The sequence below is a fragment of the Pinus tabuliformis genome, chromosome 2_1 (genome assembly GCF_031772625.1).
Source record: "Pinus tabuliformis cultivar Carrire ecotype Pingquan chromosome 2_1, CPIR1, whole genome shotgun sequence".
Classification (NCBI taxonomy): Eukaryota; Viridiplantae; Streptophyta; class Pinopsida; order Pinales; family Pinaceae; genus Pinus; species Pinus tabuliformis.
In genome coordinates this window covers 490661850-490681576 of record NC_142299.1, presented here as the reverse complement: position 1 = coordinate 490681576, position 19727 = coordinate 490661850, and the positions used below count along the sequence as shown (strand labels likewise).

Genomic DNA, 19727 nt, shown 5'->3' with positions numbered 1-19727 from the left:
GGGCTATGGAGTCCTAGATGCTTCTAAATTGACCAAGATCGTCATTAAGGAGGCCAAAGGATGATGCCCTAGCAATCAACCTTTAACATTTATCCCCTCATGATTTATGGAGTTTTATGGAAGAAAGACAAAATTTCATCCACTAGGAACATTCATCATTTGCAATACAATGAGTAACATATGCAATTGCCAACCAAATAGCTTTCCAAAAATGATTTTTAGTGATTAGGGCACAATAACATTAACCTAGTTGCAACAATTCCATACATTACACATTATTTCAAGAAAATATTCAACAAGAAGCACCTACAAGATGACAATATGATATATCCATCCACAAATCATAAGATAGCTGCAAAGAAGATAAAAAGTTTCAGCTCCAAATGTCAAAATGCATCAAAGAATATCTAATGGCTTTTGAAGAAAAAGTGCGAGTTCTTTTACAAGAGAAGAATCTAAGTGATGATGATCTCTCACAAATGAGAGTGAGTTCTATTTATATGAACCTCACTAAGTCGAATTAGCCTAATTAGCCCCCAAAACATTAAAATAATGGGCTAGAAACAAGCCTTGGTCACAAGCCGACCAAGTAGCTTTCACAAATTAAATTTTAGCCATGCAAATGCTAGCTGAAATTTATGACGTCATGTTGATGTAGGGCTCTATGTGAGAGAGGGCTCTATAAATCTCAAACAAAGGGATGGCCCCTTGATCTCCATGCAAGTCATCATGTAGGGCCCCAAAGTGAGTTTGGGGCACAAATGCTAATCTCATGGGTCTCCTGATGATAAAATAGCTTGTATAATGCTCCAAATGAGGACTTTGATGATGATGCATGCCCTCCCATGTCTCAAGGGTGAGACGAACCTCCTCTGGGCCTTGGATTAACTTTCTACGTAATATAGCTGTGTCTTCTTCAAGCTAAAAGGGAGATAAGTTTTACTTTTCTCTGTTGTGTATAAATTTCCTTAAGAGCAATCAAAATACTCCTTGAAGACGGGTTTTCCACTTGTGGGTTTTTCTAGGGTCTTAGACCAAAAATATTGTGTAATTTTCTGAGTGTGTGCTTGCATTTATATCTTGTATCATTTGTGTAAATTTGTAAAATCAAAGAGTAGAGTAGTCTTTAATGTTTTAAGTTGAATGCATGTCTAACATTCATATCACCAATCCCCACAACATCTATGTTAACAATGCTTTCATTGATCCCCACAACTTCCATCATGGCTCAAATTGGATTTGAAAAATAAAATTTCACCACTCTGTCTTTGCTTCCAGATCCTTCAACATCAAAACCAAGAAGCAGATCAACTAGCCGATTTGGCGACAAATTTTTTTTTGGGATTTTTTTATCAACTCCATAATATATGACTAACCCATCCCATAAATTGACCATGAACGACATTATGTTTACAACATGACGAAAATGAAGGAACATGACATGGTAGCACAATAGGCTGTGAATGGGGACAAATGACAATACTCTTCCACAATCCTCAAATGTTCAACCTTATGGCTACCCATGGTTATGATCCCTACTTTGTACTCAAAAACTACGAATTTGGGATTATCCGCATTGCTTGCAGACGGGTTTGTTAATCGACCTATTTACTAGCCATGGTGAATTCAGTTTTGGTGTAATTCCATTTTGGCTTAGGAATGCTCATCTCAATGTGCCTCATCCCTCTCCAATTAGGAATTTGTTTCTTCCAATATTGATTTTTTTGCATCCTTTGTGCTTCGGGCCAATTTTGGTAGGTATCCCTGGAAGGCCTTTGTCACAAGTTCCTCTTGGTCTCAATTTCTTTCTTTCACGTCTTTTCCTAGCTCTCTATGAATTGTAAGGCCAATTCCACGTGTTCTTGAGGTGACTTGAGAGAGATGCTCCTTAGGTTGCCTAGGTTTTTGCTGTTTCGTGACTCTTTGTGAAGCATAAATCCATAGGTCATTTCAACATTTCCCTCTTTTCATGCACTTCAATTTGTGGCTTAAGCTACATCCCCATTCAAAATGCTTCAATGATTCTAAGACGCGTTGAGGAAATCTATCAGCATCCAGACATGGATTATATAGAGCTCCAAAGAATGTGATAATTGTTGGAGAGCCACAAGGCTGAAATTAAGGAATTGTATCATCAATTGAGGAACTAAGATGACAAGCTCCAAGCTCAAGGTAATCAAATTTGCTCTCAGATGTTGGATCTCATGACAAACGAAGCCCTTGATACCATATTGTGTTTCAGCATCATCAATATGGGATTCAAGAATTCAACACCATGCTTAAGGAATTCAATGTAGAAGCCTTTGATATCAACATCTCTACTCGAGCCTAATGGTCAAATACTTGGCTTAATGTCTCTTGGGAAAAAAAGTGTAAAGAGGTCGGGGTGAAGGGATAAGGATAAGGATAAGGAATCTAGTTAGTAAGTCATACAGGTAAGTAACATGTTAGGCCCAAGATGGCTAATGCTAGATGGAAGGGGAGACTTCTTGGGGAGGATGTTATTCCAAAAATCTTTGTAAGAGATGTAGAAGGATGAGAAGAGATGGAATCTCCTTGAAGCAAGGAAATTGAAATTCTTATGTCAAAGGAAACAACAATAGTTTCATGGTGTGGATGGGATGGATGAAGGCTCATGGGTAAACATGAACTGAAAATATTCATGCACATGACTCGAGAGAAGGGAAATAAACTATCTTACATTATTCACAGAAGGCAAGATGAATTATTATAACTCAATAGTAATATATGGTATTTAAACACTGTTAACAAAGATGGAAGTGACATATACTCTATAATGAGAAGGCCACCACTAATAATGATAACTTAAATCAATATAAGGAATCTTTTATATGCAGACGATCACATATATGGTGGTGAAGAAACAATTCCACACTCTATTAATTAAGACTTCCCAATGGCATTTCACAATGACCTTGCAACACTTCATAAAGTAAATTTCCTAATCACATTATAGTATTACGACTTCAAATATAACACTTCCATCATTCTTTTCATTAAAGGTGAATTAGACTATAAGACTTTGATAGAGTGAGGAACTTGGAGCTCTAAAAAGTGATAACACAATTTGTCACAAAGATTGCATTTACTACCTCCATGAATTGGGTTGTTTTGATCCAAATCGGTTCCTAGCTTTGATTTGCTTTTTGTGCTTTGAATTTCCATAAGGCTGAAAACTGTGTTCTTATGGAAAATATCCCTTGATGGGACATTAATGAATTATGATCCACTGTCCAGCATGGTGTGGTTTGATGATCCTTAACTCTTGAATTTATTTCCAGGTTTGACTGACTGCTTTCACAACCATGAAATGTTATGGTTGAATGTACAATATTGGTTTCTAAACGTAAGTATTCTCGGTTTGCATACATTTGGCTATTGTTTAGGACTATAATGTTGAAAAACAAAGTAGCAGTGTTTCTGGATTACTGATAACTATTTGTGAATTTATTTGAGCTTCTTTAATTCATCTTCTTGATCAAATAATTACACTTCAGAAATCCAACCGATAGCAGTGACAAGAAAGTAGAAATCACAGAGCACAATAACAAGAGACACCAGAGTTTAGCTCAGAGACCAGGACAAAACCCCATAAAGGGGAAAACCCAATCAAGCTTTTCCTTAGATCCTTCAACAAGACATCTAGACATAGATAATACTGACCACAAGATGGATTCCACAAGTGCTAAGGGTCTTCTTCACAAAGCCTTCCAATCAAGATCACAAACAAGAGGCTGATCCTCTCATCATACCACATAAAGCAGGCTAGGATTTTGTTTGTTCTGAAGCTCTGACTTTGGATAAGATACAGATCTGAGGAGGTACAAAACTTGGACAAATTCACAATCCTGAAGTGACTCAGATCTCAAATCTGAATTAGATCTCGGCCTAGTTAACAGTCCTGGAGATAGATTTCAGTTCTCGGTCTAATTACAGGCCTGAAGCAGCTACCAATCAAAGATCTCAATCCTGGAGTGACTTGGATCTCAGATCTGAGTTAGATCCCGGGCTGGCCTCAGTTCAATAGCAGATCAGAACTCAGACAAGTGTGTGTAAGAATCAGATTTCCCCTCTGGATCTCGATCTAGATGCACTCTTCAACTGTCAACTAATTCGAACCAGGACAGACTTTGGATTCTTCAACAGTAGCACAAAGCTTGGACTTCAGATCACAAACAATAGCCACAGAACTCGACCTTCAACTTGGATTAGATCAGACCTTGAGAGAGATTGAACGGTTACTCTTCTTCACTTCATATACCCTTGAACTATTCCTTGTAGCCCTTCGCATAGGAAAACACAAGACAGAAGTGTGTAATCCAAATTATTTGTCAAGGAGGACGAATGGAGTTTATATAGCCATCATGAGATCCGAATGGGTGCCATTCTATGACTTGACCATCTAGAAAGGCTGATCTGATCCAAATGAGTGAGTTTCTAGGCAAGCCGACTTAGCACATGTGGAGCCACTTGTAATTACAAATAAAACAATATTTTTCTTCTTTACAAAAATACATTTTGACCAAATCGAATGCATGATGAACATGCTAGAACAATAATAATAAATTGTTTTTCCAATGATAACAAATAATTTTATGAATACCGACCATAGCTACATTTTCTACATCACTTGTCGAATAGCTGTGAACTACTGTAAAGAGGGAAAACGCCAAGGATTTAATTGGGATCTAGATTGTAAGTTCTCTGATATGAGGATATTAATGCTAGATTCCTCGCTTTCATGTGTTGTTAATGTCCTTTTTGTGAAAATGCTAGTCAAATCGCTTGTAGGCAATTGGGTGACAATTTGCTTTTTGGATGTAAACAAAAATGTGATGCCTGTCAACCAGTCATTGTGGTGTTAGCTAGAATTCATTTGTCAAACAATTAGTTATATACCATTACCAATCGATGAATAATTTTGCATGTCACATCCACCCTAGCATTCTTTGTCATGAGATATGGATATTGGCATTGTTGCTTTCATCTATATGTTTTTATGGAGTTAATTTATATGGCCCTACACCTTGAATGTCTGGATGATAATAATTAAGCTATTTGGCATTTGCATTGCATTTCTGCATAAAGATTTCTAGTGAAAGTTGCATGGATTCCTCCTTTTTGAATTTATGGAGCAGAGGGGCTCCTTGTATCCTAAATGCATAACTGATTTTCTAATGGCGAAATTATCATATACAACTTGTATAGTTTATCAAAGTCTTTAAACAAGCTTCTCCTTTTAAAGCTCAAAATTTTTTGTTGTTAGTTTAACAACTTTAAGCCTAAAACATTTGTTTTCTAATTTTGATAATGTATGTTAGCATGGAATGATATTTAATTGCTGCATTATTGTTTACTATTACTTTGTCTTCCAATGCATTTTTTTCTTTGAAGTTGTAAATGGGGTTAGAGACTCTGGAGGTACTAATTTAAAAATTACATCTTAATAGCGAATTTCTTTCAAGAAGGGTACCAGTTTATCATATGCCAAAGTAAAAGAAATTTCCACATACTAGATGTAGCGGAGGTCTTGTAGGACATTGATGTGGAATGCAATTCAATGATTCTATTCCCTTAATTATTGCTACTGCTTGTAGACATTTAATTCATTATTAATTTCGATTGCATAGTTATTGGATTGCACTTTGACATGTTTGTTTTGTAAATAATCTATTCTAACATATTGTCATTTTTTGTAGGATGTTGGTGTTGGGGTTCAAGGTGAAGAACAAAGGAAAAAAGTGCTTAGAAGCCTTTCCCCATCCTTAATAGCCCTTGCGCGACGTCATGCAGGCTACCAAACATTGTGGGATATTTGCTCTGACCTAAATGATATGGGTTGCCTCCGGAGCCTTATGGTTTGTTCTTGTGGCCATTTTCATGTTTTTTTTTTTGGTTGTTTGCTATATTCTCATCCCATGTTAAAACCCCTTGAGCTCATTCTTTCTTTATAGAATCAGTTATGTTTTTATTTACTTTCTATTACGACTTCAAATTGAGTCTAAACATGTTATAGATCTACTAGATAAATATACTTGCACAAATAATATACACAAATATGTTCCAGAATCGTTTAGGATGAATTCAAAGGCTTGTGCCGTGTTGGATGTAAAGTGGAAGCTTTCCTTCATTTATTTTTGCACTATTGAGAAAGCTAAGCTATATAAAGTTTAGTACCTCAATATCTTGAACCCTTGCTTTCCCTAAGATCATTTGGTTAAAAAATTATCTCTTTGCAAATCCAAGTCAAGGGAGGTTGTGAATGTAGGTCTTGGTACATTCTTCTCAAGGTGCAAGGATAGGTAGCACCAATGTGGCCTTAGATTAGGGATTGTGGGGTGGTGGCCCCTTTGTGTCTATAGGTGTGCGAGTGGATGGTTCTTCTTCTGTTGGTATAGAATTGGGGGCAGGTGCTTTTTCCTTTCATAGTCTAGGTGCAAAAAAAGCGGGTCTTCAATTAGTGGTTTAGATTTAATTCAAGTGTAGGGTTCTAATTGTTTGTCATTAGTTTGGAGGCCTGGTAGAAGAGAACATGAACATTTACTGAGAGGCTGAATTGTTTCTCATTTACCAGACCAAATTCTTGTGGGTCGAGTCTCTTTCTAGTGGGCCGAGATCACTATTCTGAAGGGTCGATTTGGTTTTCCTAGTTGCCAGAGCTAAATCATAGGTTCAAAATTTGTTATTTGCATTGTAATCCCTCCCAACAAGCTAATAAATTTTGTGGTTTGCCTCTTATATATTCTGTTACATGAGTTTATTACATTGTCTTTAAAGTGTTTGACGCAATGTCTGTCCACTAAGTGTTTGACAAATGTCATCAAAGGAAATTCATAAAATTTTGTTAGGTTTAATCACACTTTCTAGCTTTGGTATATTACAGGTTACAAGCCAACCCACCAACTTAGACATGAATCAAATGATTAGTCCAGATGGGTGAGCCGTAAGGCCTAAAAACGCTGACGTCATCCATGCGTTGAACTCCAATTGGCACGTGTTCAAGGTCAGAATCATTAGCCAACAACTTATTCTATCATTATAAACCCAATTTCTGCAAATTTGTAATGTAAATGATGCTAGTACTACTGTTAGTTATGTAACAACCTAGGTAAGCCTATGATTTTGGCAACGAATTTCATCCTAAGAGGTTTTTCGTCTCACCGCATTATGTGTGTTTCTAAACACAGATAATCAACAAAGTTTTTCCTTTCAGCTTAACCCCAAAGCTAGGGTGGAATTTATTGACAAAGTCTTAGGTGAGTTCTAGTGTTGTTAGTCAAGTCGATTGTAAAAGTGATTTGGGAATAATTTAAGCTAATTGGATAAATTATTTTATTACATATCACTTGCTCTACTAGATCATATTGAGTCACAAAATTGGGTAAATATTATGAGGGTATATAACGAACGGGTATTCCTTCGTTGAAGGTTGAAATGTAATTACCTGATATAAAAATATTTTAGTGCATGGTCCCTTGCAATCAGAAACCATGGCTAAAGTATTTGAGGGTGAAAAAATAATTAATCCCCTGAAGTGTCAAAATAATAAATTTTATTGGCAAAATAAAAATTAAATCCTAAGCCAGAAAATTAATTAATTTAGAATCAAAATTTAATTTCTTGATAAATTAATATCTCCAAGTGGAAAATGACCAAAAAATTCGTGGGTCATGAAGAAGTCAATTTTTGGAGATACCCCACCAAGGCAAAAATGGATTTTTTAAGAAAAATTAGGCCCTTGGACTGTGGCGGTTAAGTCAAAGTCAAATATTTGAGGAAATTAATCCAAAATAATTATTTTTGGATTAATAAAAATGGTTTTAATGAGAAATTCGAAAAGTCCTCAAAAATAAATATTTTCGACGACAACGATTAAAAGTTGATCAAAGATTTATTGGCGGTCGAGATTATTTTGACTAGTATCAAGCCAACTAATTGTTATTTTCCACTTGGAGGATTTATCTATAAATTAGAAGCCATTTGCTTCTCAAGTCATGATGATAGTGACTTTGGTCTAAATGTAATTTTGTAACACTGGTATGAAGCCACTGTTTTGCTGGGAACATTTGAATTTCAGAATAAAAGACACTCAGTAACTTAGTAACTCGCATACCCATAGAGGTAGTGCTTCAGTGACTCGCATAGGAGTCTCAAAAACTTCTACCAACCACTTTCCTTTGTCAATCCTTTGAAAAAATAGTGAGCCATTGATGATTGGATAACCATGCGATGCATAGAACATAGATCATGAGTCAAATGCCATTGCAACCAAGAACAAAACCATTAATGTTGATATCATGGTTATTAACAAAGCTTAGGTGCCATAGAGGGGAAGATCTAATACCACAAGAGAGTTTGAATGCCATAGGGAAGTAATGCAACTCGGATCTTAGAATTACACAGCATAGTAGAACTTTTGCTTGTCTTGAGATCATAAAATTTCAGATATAATAAAAATTTGGATCATATGCCACAAGGCAAATTTGGTTTTAATCACAGAGATTTCACATAGCTCCACAGTGATATCATGTGCTTAAAAATTTGTTCTTTTTCCATGGAGAATTCACAGAGAATAAAAACATTTGGTCTGCAAATTTCCATAGTGCAATGAGCCTCAAAGAAACTCGCATGTCATGCCACAAGAGGTTCGCATAATAGAGAATGCAACCACAGAAACTTGCATACTAGAGATAACAAGATAACATAAACAATATTACAGACCTTCGCATGAATAAGTGTCATAGCAAAAATTCTGTTTTCATTTGTTAAGAACAATAGGACGATCAACTTTGGATTTCAATCTTACTTCCCTTATTTGCATACCACAAAAGAAACTCACATGAACAGAGAATTGTGCCACTTGCCTGCATACTCTAGAGAAAAGTGCTACATATAAGCTTGAATGAATTATTATAGGACTTGGCCTCAAGTCCGCAGGAGTGTAGGAGATTTTGATGCCATTTAGATACCATGAATGCTACTTGGATTTAGTACAAACCTTTGACAGAACTTCGATGGAACAAATCCTTCTACAAGCCTTCTCGATCTTATGTATATATTTTAAGGGAGACTCGACCCTATTTCAACAGATACTTCAGATCACTTTGTCTCAACTGCTCATCGAACCTAGCCCTGATACCAAGTCAGAATTTCTAAGGTTCTAGCTAGAAACAATTTTCTTCCACAGATAACTACTTCCAATGTTTTAATTAGGATTAATTTCACATATCATTCATTGGATTTCATTAAGCAATTATACAGAAGAAAATTCAACCATTAAACATGAAAGAGTGGTAGAAAATAACCCTGGAACCATGGGACAAGAGACACAAAAATTGGGCGTGAGGCCATAGCAAAACCCACCAAGGGAAAACTCAGAGAATTCTTTCCTTATGAGAGAGAGGGTTCAATGTTCATAAATATATCCATAAACAAAACATCAAAAATAACATCTAACCAGAACATAAGACGAATTCCAAGTCCTCCTTTCTTTCCATAGAATTTGGCTTGCATTCCTTTTGAAATCCTCGCAGAACAGAGTTATATGTGAGAGAATTTGACACCCAAATGAGGAGGGGGGATTGCATATATATGGCCTCCAATAGGGGGTCAAATAGGTGCCTTAAAGGGGCCAAGCCAACTTAAACAAGATGAGGACGATTTGAGCATATTTTTGGAGGAAAAATATAATTTATAATTTAAAATTTGCCAATTTCTTTTATGATGAAAATATCGACCATGGCTACCATGTTACCAACAAAGAATGAGATCCATTTTGGTCCTCCAAGTTCTAAAATTTGTTGCACCTTTTAGAATGAGATCCATTCTGGTCCTCCATGTTCTAAAATTTGTTGCACCTTTTAGCCTATATTCAGGCTTGATATAGGGAGCCATCTGGTCACAGATTAGATTGCATAATAGGTGCCTTCAAGGGGTGATCTCAATGGCCTTTCTTCACCAATGCTCTGATACCATGTTGATTTTCTAGTGCGAATTAGACTAGCACAATTTTCTGCAACTAATCATTACTTCCTATGATATTTGATATTACTTTAGCACACCCCAGAACATCATTAAGAAATTACACTTCAAAAATTCAACTGTAAATGCAACGAAAACAATAAAGTTCACAATAGAATAACAATACACAACATACACCATAATGTTGCCCTGGGAAACCCAAAATCGGGAGAAGACCTGTGAATGTTTTCTAGAAGAAATTGCTCAGTTTAGCAAAACTACAATATGATATTTACAAGTCAAACTTGGGCAACCTAGACAAAAAATTATAGCATTGGTGAAACTTGGTCAAACAGGATGAAATTCAACTATTGCAACAACAAATCAACTCGGTCCAGGGTTGCGGGGGAGCACCCCCCCCAATGAATTTGCTCCCAATTCATGCTCCACTTGGGAGCTACTCGAGAGCTAGTCACGAGCTCGCTCCTTCTAAAAAAACACTCCCTGGTTTTTAGGGAGCGATTAGGGGAGCGGTCGGGAGCGTTCGCTCCTTGACCACTCCCCTTCGCTCCAGGATTGGTTTTTTAAGAGGGGGAGTGGTTTGGTAGCGATCGCTCCCCCGCTTAAAAAAACGCTCCCGTCGGTGCTGGAAAAGGTTGCGTGGCCAAGAGAGGGGTGATGACCGACGACGGAGAGGGAGAGGAAAGGGAGGGAAAGGGGAGGCGGAAAAGGATAAAAAGATCCTCTCACCTCCCATTATTCACCCATTGGAGAGAGTAAGAGAGAGTTGGAGAGAGCAAGAGAGAGTTTGGAGCTTGGAGAGAGCAAGGGAGAGGAGCTTGAGGGAGCTTACAAGGGAGATTGGGGCTTGGGATTGAAGGCCAAAGAGGTAGGATCTGCATTCTAATGTAGCATTTTTGTTTTTTTTTATGTTCATTGCTAAATAAAAGAAATAAAAATTCTCTATTTCCCATTCCCATTCCTCCATTTTTTTTACAGACTCAAAACTTCAAAGTTCAAACATCATGGCTATATGGCTTGGAATTTTCTTTTTGTTGGTTCCTTTTTTGGTTATTATGGTGTTGGAGAGTAGAAGTAGGGTTGATCATGATGAAGAAGAGGATGAAGAAGTGGGTTATAGTGGATTTGATGAAAACCCTGGAGAGGAGTACCTTGGTGGAGGAAGAGAGTGGACATGATGAGGCCCCCGAAACTAAACAAAACCAAACCCCATTGTGGAAATATGTTTCTAGGCCTAGAGGGAAAGGGGGTGGGACCACTAAATTTACATGCCCCCATTGCAACAAAACTTACATAGGTTCATACACCCGTGCCAAAAAGCACCTTTGTGGGAAAAGGCCATGGGATGAAGATAAACCAATAGGAATCAAAACTTGTGTAAGTGTGTTAGCAACAAATAGAGCGAAATACATAAGGGAAGAAGAGGAAGCCCAATACAAATCTAAGAAATCAAAGGGTTTCTTTGAACATAACTCACAATCACATCAACATGCACAAAGAACTCCTTCAACTTCCTCCCATGGCAGTGGATATGGAGGTACAGGAACAAACAACCCTTTTAAGGCATAGAACCATATTAGGTTTCCTTGACGAACGGTGTAGGAATGATGTGGATTAAAAAATTTACCGGTTTCTCTATGCATGTGGGATACCATTCAATGTTCTTCGCTCACCTTATTGGCATGAAATGGTTTCTGCCATAAGTGATACCCGCAAATGATACAAGGGCCCTGGGTATGACAAGGCTAGAACCATTGGACTTGATCATGAAAAAGCAAAAATATCACATTCTTTGAGTAGAATGACAAATTTTTGGACTGAGCATGGGGTGTCCATTGTATCTGATGGATGGATAAATGTAAAAGGCAAGCCATTGATAAGTGTTCTTGTTGTGTTTGTTAGTGGTGCCATCTTTCTTTCAACATATGATTACTCAGAGAAGTTCAAGACCGACATCAACATTGCAGAACCATTACTTGAAACAATTGAACATATTGGGTCATACAATGTCATCCAAGTCATCACTGATAGTGCTGCTAATTGTAAGGCAGCGAGAGCAATTATTGAGGATAAATTCCGCAACATATTTTGGTCTGGGTGTTTGGTTCACACAATGATCCTTTTGATGCATGACATTATTAAGAACAAAAACCGACAATACAAATGGGTTGGTGATTTGTAGAAGAGAGGCAAACAAATTATAAAATTTATTACAAATCATTGCAATACCCATGGGCTTTTCCACAGTCACTCAAGATTGGGACTGTTGAAGATTGTGAAGATTAGATTTGCTAGCTATTACCTCACCTTTAGGTGCCTTTTGAAGGTAAGAGAGTCATTGGCTAGCATGGTATCAATTCCACGCTAGCAGGTATTAAATGACAGGGCTACAAATGCAATTGACAAGCAAGGATTTGAATAGGTGGAGGAGGCCGCTCTTGATGGTTTGTTTTGGGCACATGTGAGGCAAGTATTGCAATTCACCAAGCCCATTTATAACATGATCCGTTTTGTAGATACAGATAAATTAGTGATTGGGGAGGTGTATGAGCAGATGGATACCATGTTGGGGCAAATAAAAGATATTGTTCAGGAAGATGATCCCAACTTGTATACATTGATTCACAATTGTGTGTGTACACGATGGAATAAACTTAATGTTCCACTACATGCCTTGGAATATATCCTTATGCCAAAATACTACTCTCCATCTTGGTTATGCCAACTTGCACCTAGGGGTGGGGTTAGGATCAAACTAGTGTTGTGAAAATCACGATAAAATGAAAAAATCGCGATTTTTTCCCTCTTCCGATAATATCGTGATAATTAAACAAAAAAATCGCCGGTTTTTTTTTTTGTCGATTTTTATTGAAAAAATCGTGATAAAAACGAAAAAATCGCGATAAAAACTAAAAAAATCGCCGGGGGTCGCGACAACATAGTTTTATAATGTTTTTTTTGGGTTTTTTCATGAGCTCATTTGGATAGTCGCGGGCGGAGGGAGGAGGAGCTCTTGGAGACCAAGCTGAAGAGGGTTTTTTGCCAAATCTAAGTGCTTAGAGGAGAAAATCAAGAGGAGACCACTGATTTCTCCATAGAAACAGTATGTGGATTAATTATTTTTTGTTTTCATTGTTTAAAAACATTGTTTTTGGTTGGAAAACTTGGTATGGGCACCATTTTTCTTTTGTTTTCATTGTTTTTAAACATTTTTTTGTATTTCTTCATTGTTTTGGGTTGGGTAACTTGGTATGACTATGGGAACCAATTTTTTTTTTGCTTTCATTTTTTTTAAACATTGTTTATGTTTTTTTCATTGTTTTTGCCATTTGGTTGGGTAGCTTGGGTTTGGAATGGTTGGGTAATTTGTGTTTAAAACTTTGAACTTTGGAATGGTTGTTTTAGGTTGGGTTACGGGTAACTTGGATTTTCATTGTACAATCATCAATGTAAAAATTAAAAATTAAAATACTAAATTATAATTTGTAACTTGTAATTTTGTAAATGCTCAATTGTAATCCTAATCCTTATTTTCCCATAGGTTCGCAATTGCACCAAAACACCATTCAAGACTTCAAGTTTGCAACTCCAAAGTTCAAAAACAAACATGCCAAGGAAATTGGATCCTTTTTGGGAATATGGTGTACCTGATTCTCCGAATGATAGAGTAAACTTGAGTTGCAAGTTGTGTGGCCACCCTATGTCCGGGGGGGTGTACAGGTTGAAGTTTCACCTTGCAAAAATCCTTGGACATGATGTGGGGCCTTGTACAAATACAAATCCTGGACTTATCCAAAGAGCCATGAGAGCATTGGAAACTTTAGAGCAGACTAGAGAGGCCAAAGAAGAACTCAAAAGGCAACTAAAAAGGTCAGCTGAAGGAAGTGGGCCAAGTGGCACTGGTTCTACTGTAGCATCAACCAATCCGGTAGCTGCATCATCATTTTTTGTTCCTCGAACCACGCCTATTTCACACACATCTATTGGTTCAATGCTAAAAAGAACTGAGAAAGAACAAGCTGACAAGTTGCTGGCAAAATTTCTCCTTTGGAGTGATATTCCTTTCAGCATTGTAAAGAATAATCCATTTTTCCAACCTACTGTTGATGCTATTGCTAGTGTTGGCCCAGGGTACAAAATCCCTTCTTATCATGATCAGAGGCCGGATTCTTCAAAATGAAAAGCGTGACTGCACCCAAAGATTGGAGGATTTTAGGGCATCATGGGCACAAATAGGATGCACTGTTATGTCAGATGGTTGGACTGACCGAAAGGGGAGAACCCTTATAAACTTCTTGGTTAGTTGTCCCAAGGGGACTATGTTTATGAAATCTGTTGATGCATCTGCACAAATCAAAGATGCAAGAACTTTATGTGATTTGCTGGATGTGTTTATTTTGGAGGTGGGTGAACAACATGTTGTCCAAGTCATAACGGACAATGCTGCAAATTATGTTGCTGCTGGTAGGATGCTTATGGACAAGAATCCTACTTTATTTTGGACACCTTGTGCTGCCCATTGTATTGATTTGATGTTAGAGGACATAGGGAAAATTCCCTTTGTCAAAGATATTGTTGACTCATCAAAAAGCATTACAAAATTTATATATAATCATACATCTGTGCTTAGCTTGATGAGAAGATTCACCAACAACAAAGAGTTGGTGCGCCCTGCCATTACACGGTTTGCCACTAGTTTCATATTTCTTCAATCCCTCTTGATTTCTATGTGGGATGTGAAGAGAATGTTTCTTTCAGAGGAGTGGCGTGCTTTGCCAATGAGCCGCAAACCAGAAGGAGAGGCCGTATGCAGACTAGTTTCATACCAGGAAGACTTCTGGGCGGGAGTGCAGGAGGTGTGCGCCGTTACTGAACCTTTGGTAAAGGTTCTTCGGTTGGTTGATGGTGAGAAGCCCGCAATGGGCTATTTGTATGAAGCCATGGACAGGGCCAAAGAAGCCATTCAAGCCTACTATGATGATAAGGGAGATGTTGGGTTTCAGAAACAACTCCTTCTATGGGGAGTGATTGATGAGCGATGGAACAACACACTCCATCGTCCTATTCATGCTGCTGGGCTTTTCCTGAACCCTGCATTTTCTTATGCATGTGGGTTTGATTTTGATGCTGAGATCATGGATGGATTCTTGTCCTGTGTCCAGAAGATGGTGCGATCTCCAGAACAACGTATAGAGATCTCTAAACAAATTGACACATATAGGATGGCAGGTGGCATATTTGGCTTTGAGATGGCTGTCAATGATAGGATGATTAAAATGCCAGGTATTTTTTAGTTTGTAACTTTGTTTCAAATTTCATTGTCTCTTCAAATTCCATTTTTTTCTTATGTTTATTTCAAATTTTATTTGTAATTTTGTTGTAGATGCATGGTGGAAAATGTATGGTGGCAGGGTACCCCTTCTGCAAAAGCTTGCCATTCGCATCCTCAGCCAAACATGTAGCTCCTCAGGATGTGAGCGCAACTGGAGTGTATTTGAAAAAATACACAACAAGAAGCACATCAGGTTAACACTTGAACATTTAAAATATTGCAAATTTCCAAATAAATTTTTGAATTCATTAAACAATATTTTTTTTTATAATTATTAATTATTATTTCATGATCTTTGTACAGGTTGGAGTCCCAGTGACTTAATGACATGGTCTCCGTCTACTACAATCTTCAATTGTGGGTGAGGCAACTTGAGAGGACACCTGATGTGGATGCCATCTCATTGGATGGGATTGACACCACTGCTGCATGGAGGGTTGAGGTTGAGGTCGAGAGGCCTCTCATGGAGTCTGCTGATGATTGGTTAGTGCAGGATGTAGTGGAGGGGGAGGAGGAGGAGGAGGAGGAGGAGGAGCAGGTGGAGGAGGAGGAGGAGGAGGAGGAGGAGGAACAGGAGGAGGAGGTGACACTGCCTGCCCAGGCTACCACTGCCACCAGTAGAGGACGTGGTCTACCTCCTATAGCTCCTACTTCTAGTTCTTCAGCTTCTAGAGCACATCAGACTCCACTGCCATCTCCACCAACACGAGCACCAACATCTACATCTAGAGGGAAAGGGAAAGCTGTGGCATTTTCTTGCAAGAGGGGCAGAGGAAATCAATAGGATTAGACTTTCATTTTATTGTATATGACATTATGACATGATGAGATACATTATCATATTTTTTGTTGATATTTTGAGGCAGAGTTGGGACTCAGGAGTCAGGACTTACTATTCAGGACATGATTCAATGTTATGTGTGATTTTAGCGCTAGAAATGATATTAAACATCTTATATATTAGTTTTTTTTATCATATTTATGTGTCAATGTATTTAGTTTATGTTGTAGATGGTTTAGATATTAAAAAATTGAAAAAAAATGAAAAAAATGAATGTTTTTGTACCAAATGATTATTTTCTGATTATTTCCGATAATTTCCCGATAATTCCGATTTTTTCCCCGCACTGATTTAATCCCGATAACGATTAATGCAACATTGGATCAAACCCCTTACAGATCCAGAGGTATCTAAAGCATACATGGAAGCATTAGACAAGTTGGTACCTAGCAAGGAGGAGTGTGCTAGTCTGCGTCTTGAATTAGGCAGATATTTTAGTTGAACTGGTTTGTTTGGTTCTTTGCATGCAATGGAAGATATAACAAATTTGATGCTCTCACATGGTGGGAAGCATATGGCGGCATGGGACTTTTTCCAAATTAACAAAAAACGGTTCTCTCACAGGTTGTAAATACTTCTTCTATAGAGAGGTGTTGGAGCACCTACATCTTCATACATAATGTGAGAAGAAACAGAGTCAAGCAAAACCGGGCATAAAGCTTGGTTTATGTGCGTTATTGAGTCATTATTGTGATCGGGCTTATGAGGATCCAACATATAAAATTTGGGTCAACCACCCAGAGGACGATAATTTGGAAGATGGCACTATACATCTTGAGGAATTGGAAGCAAAACTTATGAGAGATGATGATGAAGCAACAATAACCATGCCACCCCCACCATTTAGTAGCAGTGTCAGTGCTTGAGTTCCAAGTATTGTTCCTTTGTTGTCGCCACCTCCATCTACATCCTCACGTGGAGGGCATGTGCCTTTTGGTTTTGGTTGTGCTACTGTGCGGGAGGAGACTCCTAGAAGACCACCACGACCTGCTCAGAAATTGGACATTTCTCGTGGCGAGAGGAAGCTGTAGATAATAGATCTACTTGTCTTTTCTAGTTTCTAGTAGTTTTAATAATTGTCGACTCTTTCATATTTATTATGATGTTTTTTGTAAACAATATATGAAAATTTAAGTTTGAAGTTGGCAATTATAACTCATTGGTAATGAATTATGAATATGATGCTTCGTGAAAGTTGTTTCATTTCATGTTAGATATTCTTTGTTGTAATGGTTACACTTAGCTTACAAGTACAACTTTGGTGATCAATTATGATAAATGTTATATATTGAATTTTGAAAGCTTGAAACTTTAAGATTGATGAATCATGAGACTCAATATGTTGTATGTTACTAACTTTTGGACATGGTTGATGAAGATTATAACTTCTAGAGGATTGTTGTTGTGAAAATTTCTGAATCTAACACATCAAAACCCATACTGCATTTTCTGGTTTATTATCTCCTACTTGTTCTTTGCATTAACAAGTTATTTAAGTGCATAAATATTGAAGTAAACACAAATGCAACCTTCACAAATGTACAGATCAACAACTGAAATAAACTGAGACAACACAAGGGACACCGTTATTTTTGGACAATCGTCCTCGGAAAAACGCAATTCAGAAAACTGTTGCAGCGTATAGAGGGTTTTATTATTAAGCAGATTCTGAATACAACTAGGGTGCCAAAAGTGGCTCACCCTTTAGAGAATTTTCTTAGCAACAATACCTCTATCCGGAGACAGATATTCCGGTTGATCAGCAACCAAATGACGATCCCATAGTGACTTTGGTTATTCCTTGTGTTGGACAGTGAACGCTGCTCCATGTACTCTCTGGAATTGCTTCACCCCCTTAGGAACTACGTCACCCTCTCTGGCTCTGTGTCAGCCAATCAACTCTTAGTCTGTCCCACTGAATCACCTTAGCATAGCCTCTGAAGCCCTATGTGTCAACTGCGTTAGCCTCTATGGCCTCTGTGTCAACTCCTTTGGCCCTCTACATGCTCTGTGCTAGCCCCCTTAGCCTCTGCGTTAGCCTTCCTAGGCTTTGCGCTGCCTCTTCCGATACTCTGCTGCCTCTCTGATATGTATTCTTCGGCCTCCTACCAAGCTGCCCCTCACTGCAACTGATCACTTGTTTGATTTCCTCAGCAAACCTTGCCCCAGAAAATCGAACTGACTGATCTCTCTTGGTGTCTTGGTGTGTCTCCAACTGACCCTCAAGCCTCCTCTTATACTTTTCCTGTTGACGATTCAACGGCCGAGATTAAGTCTCTAATCAATGACTAAGATTAGATCTAGCTTGATCCTTGTTATTTAGAACTTTCTCACCCATATTATATTAATACACATTAATATTTTAATTTTCCTAAGTTTAGACTTAGGGTCTCATTAAAAATATTAATTATTTTAATATCTCTCCATCCGGGTGGAATTTCCCCAAACGATTTCTGGGTCTTGGAGATCTCATGTGCCTTAGCCTCTCCACCAATTTTCATGGCTAGAGCACATCCGATGCTACCAAAAATCAACACTCCCTCTTAGCGAGGAATGTGCTCTAGTAATGCTTCACCACAGAAACATCACATTGATCCTCCGCATCGGTACATATGCTGATGCTTGACCTACTGCCTCACATTTAATGCATTGCTGCCCATGACACTGCCACTGCCATTGCTACATCTATACTGTAGCTCCCTCTCAAAATGTTGCCTCATGTTGCCCATAGCACTACCACTGCTAACTACTGCACTGCAACTCAGTTATTGAGAAGTAGGTGACTGACTTCACCCAAATACTGACATCCTAGTTAGCCTGGAAGCCTCGTGACGCTGAAGCTACCTCTGCTGCTATCCTATGCTCCCTCTGCTGCCATTTCGTTGTTGCAAACAACTGTGTGCCTCTCGCACTGCAACAACCTCTGCTACACTCCTACAGAATTCTGCACTCTAGCCTTGCCTTGTCGCTCCACCACGCTTTGCTCCACCCGACACCTATCATCATGCTACTGTCATTAAGGGCTCCCATAGCCGGATGTGATCCAAGAGTTTGGGTACCTCAAGGATCTTGCCCCTAGCATGTAGTCCTCCTGACTACAACTCGATGTCTCCCCACCTCTTCTTTAGAGGCGCTTGAGCACTCATGGCACAATCGTCATCAGTCTCGACATCCTTCTCCACCTTAGCTGGAGCTGCCTTTGAACCGGAAGCTTCTCCCTTGCCTTTCTTCTTGGGGCACTGAGATGCATAATGTTCCAACTCCCCATAGTTGAAGCACTTGACCTTGGAGATGTCCTCCTTCTTCCTCTTCCCTTGCTGTCTTGCAGATGCTAGAGCCGCATCCTCCTCCTCTTTCTTGACTCGAACTCCCTTACCACTACTCCTTGCCTTGGTCATCCTCCTGATCTCTTCCTGTCGAAGAGTTGCCCACATCTCCTCCCAATTAGGGAGAGTCACTCTACCCAAGATGCTTTGGATGAATGTCTCCCAGTACTCGGAGACTGCATTCAGATCAGTTTTGACCATAAACTCTAGATCCGATATAGACCCC

The 19727-nt window shown here is 38.5% G+C and overlaps 1 protein-coding gene across 3 annotated transcripts in view; it reads left to right on the top strand.

Annotated features, from left to right (window-relative positions):
- The window catches only part of LOC149201067 (nuclear pore complex protein NUP133-like), a 215915-nt gene that overhangs the window by 153311 nt on the left and 42877 nt on the right, over positions 1 to 19727 (top strand). For all 3 annotated transcript variants that reach the window (XM_089402852.1, XM_089402853.1, XM_089402854.1), the window contains exon 5: positions 5721 to 5879. In XM_089402852.1, coding sequence (XP_089258978.1) covers positions 5721 to 5879 — 159 coding nt within the window. The remainder of the gene's footprint in view (positions 1 to 5720; positions 5880 to 19727) is intronic.